This window comes from Babylonia areolata, chromosome 10 (assembly GCF_041734735.1).
Source record: "Babylonia areolata isolate BAREFJ2019XMU chromosome 10, ASM4173473v1, whole genome shotgun sequence".
Taxonomy (NCBI): Eukaryota; Metazoa; Mollusca; class Gastropoda; order Neogastropoda; family Buccinidae; genus Babylonia; species Babylonia areolata.
In genome coordinates, this window is record NC_134885.1 from 31,779,933 (window position 1) to 31,788,288 (window position 8,356).

Below are 8,356 nucleotides of genomic sequence, written 5' to 3' on the forward strand. Positions count from 1 at the left end.
CTAAAATCATGTTCTTCCAGAAATGACACAGACATGGGTTTACTGTACAAAAGGAATATCGGGAGCGGAACTTCGCCTGGTGGTACAAAAACCTGAAAAGAAACTCTCCCTGAATAGGGGTTATGCCAAAAGCATGAGTGATCTTTTGTGCAGGAGACATCTTCGGTGAAAAAGGAGAAAGTAATGATTTATCTCATGTTTTAATTTTGCTTCGTATCTTAATGGTTGATGATTTAACCAACGAGCTAATACATTCTAAAAGCTATAGAGTGTTATTACGTAAATGTTCTTAATCTGACTGCTGCTGTATTTTCTATGTGGTGTTCATTTGTCACTTGATCAAATCATTTTCTTCTTATCTATTGCTCAGGGGTTTGTTGTTTTTTTTGGTTTTTTTTCCCTTTATCGTTGTTGTTGCTGTCGTTTTTTGGATTTTTTTTTATCTCCTTTTTCTTCTTTCTCTTCCCCTTTTTTCGTCCAGTGTTTGAATACAAGTATCCACTTCTGTGCATTTTTTTTCTGAATTGAATTCAAGACTCTGGTGAAAAAAACAATACCCCCCACCCCCCACCCAAAGAAATCCCCAAAATGAATAGAATGAGTAGAATTAATGAACAAATAAATTATAATAGAATAGATGAATAGATAAGTAAATTATAGTCTGAATGTGGAGGGAGAAAATTGTGTTTAATGTCCCGTCACACAAAAATTATATACCAGTGGTTGTACAGCCCCCCAAAACATCTTCTTCCAGAAATGACACAGACATGGGTTTACTGTACAAAAAGAATATCGGGAGCGGAACTCCGCCTGGGGGTACAAAAACCTGAAAAGAAACTCTCCCTGAACAGGGGTTATGCCAAAAGCATGAGCGATCTTTTGTGCAGGAGACACCTACGTTGAATGGATTTGACGTCACTTCTGTTCCTTTTCCCCGCTGTTTGAATTCGCTGGTGCCGCTGTTGAATTCGTTCCGAGCAAGTTTGAATTTTGCTGTTGCTGTGTGCTTTGTGAAGTGTGTGTGTGTGTGTGTGTGTGTGTGTGTGTGTGTGTGTGTGTGTCCACGGTATGTGTCTTGTCGTTTGGGTTATGTACGGTCTGGATCTTGGCTGAGCTGCACGGGTTTGAGTTTTCTGAAGGGTGTTGTGGTTGAATTTTTTCGTTTCTGTGGGGATCGTTTGAAGGGGATTTTTTGTTTGTGGTAAGTAAGTATTTATTTATTTATTTATTTATTTATTTATGTTTGGTGTTTGTTTACTTGTTTTTCTTGTTTGTTTGTTTTTTGTTTGTTTGTTTTTCTTTTCTTTTTTTAACCTTTGTGTTGTGTTGTGTTTTGTTGTGTTGCGTTGTGCTGTGTTATGTTGTGTTTTGTGTTGTGCTGTGCTGTGCTGTGCTGTGTTGCGCTGTGCTGTGCTGTGTTGTTGTAATATGTTGTGTTGTAGCGTGTGTGTGTGTGTGTGTGTGTGTGTGTGTCTGTGTGTGTGTGTGTGTAAACGTTCATTTCCTTAATATTTGACCTATTTACCTCCGAAAACGGAGTATGGCTGCCTACATGACGGGGGGTAAAAACGGTCATACACGTTAAAGCCCACTCGTGTATATTCGAGTGAACGTGGGAGTTGCAGCCCATGAACGAAGAAGAAGAGGAAGAAGAAGAAGAAGAAGAAGAAGAAGAAGAAGAAAGACTTATTTTACTACATTGCATCGTATCTTATCGTGTCGTATGGCTTGTTTCGCTTTGCATTATAATGTCAAAGTCACTTCTCCAAGAGAAAATAGAATTGCTTTCCATGAAGATCGGATCGCCTCCAGTTGGGTTTCTTCTTCTTCTTCTTCTTCTTCTTTTCATACTACGGATTTCTATGTCGAGTTTTAGCCCCACGACCCGTCCTCCGTCTTTTTTTTTTTCACCCTCCTTTAATTTTTTTTCCCCCAATTTGGTAACACATGGAAGTTTAACGTAAATACTTACATGGGAAGGAGAGCTGGAACGATATGAAAAAAAGCAGCATACAAACATAGTACTTTTGTGAAGTACACAATTGGGAAGGTGAGAGGCAACGATATAAACAGACGAAATAAGACGAAAAAAACCCCACAAAAAACAAAAAAACAAAAACAAAAAAAAACCAACAACAAAAAAACACGTCATAAAATAACAACAGCAAAAACAACACGTAAACCATTAGAAATTTTCATTTTAGAAAAGAAACATCCATTTCACCCCAAAAATGTACCATGTGCACACACCTCAACGCACATACTTTCTTTCACCAACATTCATCTCGCTGTCTTCTTCGTTTTGTACTTCTTGTTGGTCTCGATGCTAGTCTTTTCGTTTTTTTTTCTTCGTGTTCCCCTTCCCCCTCCCAGCCCCTTCCTCTCTCTGTCTCTCTCTCTCTTCTACTTCTTCTTCTTCTTTCTTTAAACATCCACACCATCATCATTTTGATGGTTCTGATGTGTATAGAACTGGGGGGGTTCCACTAAATGAGTTGTTGTTTTGTAGGATTGGCAGTTAGTTGGGGACTTGCGGGGTGGGGTGGTGGTGGTATAAGAAGAGGGGGAGGGGAGGGAGGCTGGGGGGCGCTGGTCGGTCAGATTCGGGACTTGAAGCACTCCACCGAGGTTGAGGAGATAACCTCGGGAGGCAAGCTGTTCCAGTCCCTGACTGTCCTCGGGAAGAAGGAATACTTCTCTCTCTCTCTCTCTGTCTCCCTCTCTCTCTCGCGCACACACTGATCTTTCAAATCAAGATCAGCCAATGTTGTTATATGCATCAGATGTATGGGGGTTAAACAGACTAGAACCTTTAGAAAAAGTACACTTAATGGCGTGCGAAAGATACTTGGGAGTTCCAGCCAGGACGCCGAATAAGATAGTGTATGGAGAAAATATTCCTAAAAAGTCATTGTCAATTCTTGCATGGCCTTTCGATGTTTTTGTTCAAGCTAATGTGATATATATATATATATATATATATATATATATATATATATATAAGACTACCTTACAAAACTTATGTTATGCCATGCCACTTGAGTTAGATAATTCGGCAGAACTGTTGGGCAACAACCCTAAGAGATATTTTATGCCGGAGTGGCTTTCAGTATTGTTTGGCTTCAGCAAGGAGTGGGAGATGTAAAGGGTTTTTTGAGTGCTATAAACACAGGAAATATGGTGTCTAAGAATAGCTAGGAATTCCCCCTACGATATGTAGAAAATATGGCCAATCCTACCACCGAACATAAAGAGCAGTAGGTTCATGGATAACAGACCCATGATCTGGTCGCCTTTCAGTGACATGGGTCCTCTACCTATCTGCTGCATAAATGCGAGTTTGGCAGTGAAAGGGTTAAACAGAGACCTATTGACTGGTTTATGCAAGACTGGGATGGAACACTAAGGGAACGTGATAGATACATTATTTGTATGACTGTTTTTGAAGAATTAAAACTATGTTTGTGATATGGATACGTATTGCTTTCAGGATGTCATTACTCAGTTAAGACTGAATGCACTCCCTTTGAATAATAGCATTCATCGATACAGCAAAATTAATGTGCCGAAGACAAGAATTATTGACCTTTTTTTGTTTGTTGTAATCGAATTGAAAATTAACGCCATGTTTCATTGTTTGTTATAAAGACCTCAGATTAACTCTCTCCATACGAACGGCGAAAGAGACGACGTTAACAGCGTTTCTCCCCAATTACCACCATCAAAATATTACAAGCGGAAGGCGGAATACCACAATTCTGACGACGGAAGCTAAAGGTTGGATCATTGAGACACCAACTGGACATCCGAGGGGTCTGTGTAGAGGAGAAGAGAGGACTGGCCGTACTGAGTGAGTTAAATTTTCTTAGCAGCCTGTCCTTTATATAATATACTGGAGGGAAAAAAATCAAATGTTGACTCGAAATGCCCGCCTAAAATTTATGTGAAGCATGATGGTAGTATCTAAAAGTTAGTTTTCGGCCTTCTGTTAACTGCATGGAAGACAAATGATTATGGTGTATATTTGTTGCTTTGAGGAATACATAATGGGATACAGTTGCCGACTCCTTAAGTGTGAATTGATGATGCATTGTTGTTGCCATTAGTCAGGTACCTTTGATGATGCGTGTACATAACGATTGATTTCTTTTATGTCAGAAAAGTGTATGCCTACATAGTGTCATAAGACAAGAAACCCCTCTACTTTGTTACCCCTGTCCCACTTCGACCCTTCCACAACGCCATCGGCACCCACTATGTGTACTGTGGTCAAGGGCTGATGTTCTTGGAACTTATATGAGTTCTGAGTTCTCTCTCTCTCTCTCTCTCTCTCTCTGTCACGCGCACGCGCGCGCTTGTGTGTGTGTGTGTGTGTGTGCATGCGTCGCTCGTGCGTGCGTCCTTGTGTGTGTACGTATGTGAAAGTGTGTGTTTGTGTGTGCGTGCGTGCGCGAGCGCGTCCGCGTAAGTGTGAATGTACGTAAATTGACAGTATATAAATCGACAACGAAACCAAACAACAACGCACAAACAAACAACAACAGAAATTGTCACTGCGTTTCCCTTTTCGTTCCAGCGTTCAGTACGTCACGAAAGCTTACTGGACGTATTCTTAATTTGAGAGTGTGAACCCCCCCACCCCCCACCCCACCCCCAACCCCTCCGAAAAAAAAAGAAGAAAAGAAAAGATTTTTTTTTTCTTTTTTAAGCCGTCATGCTACGTACCGCCTGATTTCAGCTCAATAAATAATGTTAGTCCTGATGTTTGTAGCGACAGAATCTGCCATGAAAAGAACGGTAGGGGGTGTGGGGGTGGGGTGGGGGTGGTGGGTAGGTGGGGGTGGGGGTGGTGGGTAGGAGAGATTGACGACAGCCGGTTTTTTTATTTTTTTTTATTTTTTTTTAAAAAAAAAAGGCAGATTCATTGAGAGCTGAGCTGTTTGTGAGACTGTCTGTCCTGCAAAGACCGTGTGTGTGTGTGTGTGTGTGTGTGTGTGTGTGTGTGTGTGTGTGTGTGTGTGTGTGTGTGTGTGAGAGAGAGAGAGAGAGAGAGAGAGAGAGAGAGAGAGAGAGAGCTGAATGCGCTGGGATTTTTTTTTTCCTTTTTTTTTAATTTAATTTTTTTTTTTTTTAATTCTTTGAAACGTCCTTCCTCGCACAAGCCCGTACTTTGTATATAGGCTACATACTCACTGTATGCGGGGCGTGTCTTGCCCGTCGCGTTCGGTCTGTCTGTCTGTCTGTCTGTCTGTCGGTCAGTCGGTCGGTCTGTCTTCTCTGTTCCTGTCTGTCTGTTTCTGTCTCCTTTTCTCCTTCTCCCATAGCCCATCTCCCTATCTCATCATCGATCTCTCTTTGTCCGTCGGTCCGTCTGTCTGTCTGTCTATCTGTTTGTTTGTCTGTTTGTCTGCCTGTCCATCTGTTTGTGTGTATGTCTGCATGTCTGTCCGTCACACTGTCTGTCTGTCTGCCTGCCTCCCCGTCTGTCTGTCTATCCGTCACTCTGTCTGTTTGTTTGTCTGTTTGTCTGTCATATCTGTTTGTGTATATGTCTGCGTGTCTATCCGTCACTCTGTCTGCCTGTCTGTCTGTCTGTCTTCTGTCTGTCTATTCATCGCACTGTCTGTCTGTCTGTCTGACTGCTTACCTACTTGCCTGCCTGAATGTCTGTTATATCTGTGCGTATATAAGTATACCTTCTGTTTGTCTGTGGGTGTGTCGTCTGTCTACCTGTCTGTGTGTATGTACCTGTGTGTCTGTCTATATCTTTTTTGTCTGTCTGTCTGTGTGAATGTGAGTACGTATGTGTCTGTGTCTGCGTGCCTGCCTGTCTGTACATATGTTATAATTATGTATATACTTATCACAAGGGGGACCATCGACGGTACCTTTAATAAAGTGCAGAATTAACAGTTACCTCCCGTTTCTAGTTCTCTCTCCCCCTCTCTCTCTCTGTGCTTGTCTGTCTGTGTGTCTGTCTCTCTCTTCTGTCTGTCTGTCTGTCTGTCTCTCTCATGAGGGGCCGTGGCCTTTATTCAATAAAATATCCGTATCCGTATCTCTCTCTCTCTCTCTCTCTCTCTCTCTCTCTCTCTCTCTCTCTCTCTCTCTCTCTCTCTCTCTGTCTATCTCGAAGACAACGGACTCCCCCACTCCTCCAGAAAAGAAGAGAAAAAAATAAATAAAAAGAAGAAAAGAGAGAGAAAAAAAACAAAAAAAAAACCCTTCCCGCAAGAAAAGAAGAAAGAGACAGGACGCTTTCACTCCATAGCCCCCCCCCCCCCCTCCCCCCCATACCCCTCCCTCCCCCTTCCCCCCGTTTCCCCCTTACCCCTGTCACGTTTCGATCCGCAAAGCAACCGGATCGTAATCAATCAAGCGTGGACACTATTCACTTCGTTTTTTATGAGAAACATGCGAATAATATCTGTAGCATTCGTCTTTCCGCACGGTTGGGCATCTATTTGCAACTTCCCAAATTTTGTTGTTCTTCTCTTCACACACCCCCCCCTCCCCCCCCTCTCTCTGTCTGTCTGTCTGTCTCTCTCTCCGTGTGTCTCTCTGTCGCTCTCTCTCTCTCTTCCGTGTATTTCCCTCTCTCTCAAGTAATAAAAGGCTCTCTGGATTTTGCTCTTGGTCGGTCTGAGACGGTATATAAAGTCTTGGGTGGGTGGGTTACAAAGAACAGTCTTTGGGGGGCTTTCGCTTCAAATTTGTTGAGGGGGGTCCAGTCTTCGTGGCGTTTGTGGGGTGTGATTTTGGTGGTTGTGGCTTCTTTTTTTTGTGTGTGTGTGTGTGTGTGTGTGTGGTCATAGTTGTTCTGCGTTGGACATGATGGCAAAAAGAGGTAGGTAATTTTGGTTGGTTGGTTGATTGGTTGTGGTTAAGTTATGTGGTTGTTTGTTTGTTGTTGTTGTTGTTATCGTCGTCAGGAATTCTGTTATGTGTTGTTTTTCGTTTTTTGCCAGGGTGTGTGTGTGTGTGTGTGTGTGTGTGTGTGTGTGTGTGTGTGTGTGTGTGTATGTGTGTGTGTGTTGTTCTGTTATGATTTGTGTATTCTGAGCTCCGCAAACGGCTTTACTTCAGTTTTGTGCCTTTTTTTATGACTTTATTTTCTTTGATTCTGTTTTGGACACAGTTGTGATTTCAGTCGCTTAATACTAAACAAGGAAATTTTGTTTTGTTTTGTTTTGCAGCCAACGTTTATTTCATCATTGAAAGTGCAAAGAATGTTTCACTTTTTTTTGGGGGGGTGGGGTGTGGGGTAGGGGGTGGGGGTTCTCGTTGGTATTATGCTGGTAAGATATTGGTTGGTTCTTTCAGTTTGATTTTCTGGTTCTGTTACAAGGAGACAGAGACACAAAAAGAGAGAGAAATAGAGAGGGGTGGGTAGAAAGAGAGAGAGACAGAGACAGAGAGAGAAAGAGAGAGAGAGAGAGAGAGAGAGAGAGCGAGCGACGAGAGAGACAGAGAAAGAGAAAGTTGGGAGGGAGGAAGTAGAGTGGTGTGTGCCTCTCTCTCTCCCTCTCTTTCTCTCTCTCTCTCTCTCTCTCTCTCTCTCTCTCTGTGTGTGTGTGTGTGTGTGTGTGTGTGTGTGTGTTTGAAGGGACGGGAGGGTTGCCTCAAACAGGTATTGGAATCCACGAGTTGATATTATTACTCTGAAAGGGAGTGCTGCCAACAACTGCAGACCACTCACACAGTCAGATCTTGGTATCAAGGGGAAAGCACACACACAGCACAGGAAATTGTTTCCCATTGTTATGCATGAAGAAAATAAACCAGGCTGGGTTTGGTGCACCTCTCTCTCTCTCTCTCTCTCTCTCTCTCTCTCTCTCTCTCTCTCTCTCTCTCTCTCTCTCTCTCTCTTCAGACGTAGCAACATCCCTTTACCAAATGTGCGGCGAAAGCCCAGAAGATGAAAACCATTTCGTATTTAACTGCAAAAGATACGAAGAATTGCGAAAAAACTGTACCCATTTCAATACAGCTCCAGTGCAGAGAAAAGATTTGTTCGGCATACTGATGACAGAAAATAAAGATATGATACTCTCACTAGCAAAATATGTATCTATCAAAAGCATACTAGTAAGGTTCACGTTCTCTAAGTTTTCACCGTTGAAAATTAAGCATTTCTTTCGAATTTCTTCATAATACTTGGACATAAAAAGGAAACGAGTTTCATCTTCCACTAAAGCACCACACATAGGACAAGGGGACCGTGCGGACGTGTCAGCAGACAAAGATTAAGATCTTAGGTTTAGCCTAATCTTCTGATCTGTCCGAGACAGAGAGACGGAATACTGAACACTTAAATGTTTAAAATGTCAGTAGATGTAAAGCTCTAGTGACATAG

General features: G+C 42.3%; 1 protein-coding gene across 2 annotated transcripts in view; it reads left to right on the plus strand.

The window, feature by feature from the left end:
- The first annotated feature begins 1,047 nt into the window (after positions 1 to 1,047).
- Positions 1,048 to 8,356, plus strand: part of LOC143286542 (uncharacterized) — a 76,039-nt gene continuing 68,730 nt past the window's right edge. Inside the window, exon 1 of one of the 2 annotated variants that reach the window (XM_076594149.1) lies at positions 1,048 to 1,201. Coding sequence is in view for 1 of the 2 variants with exons in the window: in XM_076594148.1 (XP_076450263.1) it covers positions 6,832 to 6,847 (16 nt within the window). In the remaining variant the exon portion in view is untranslated. Of the gene's footprint in view, positions 1,202 to 6,754; positions 6,848 to 8,356 lie in introns of those variants that run through there. The other variant, XM_076594148.1, reaches the window with a different exon arrangement.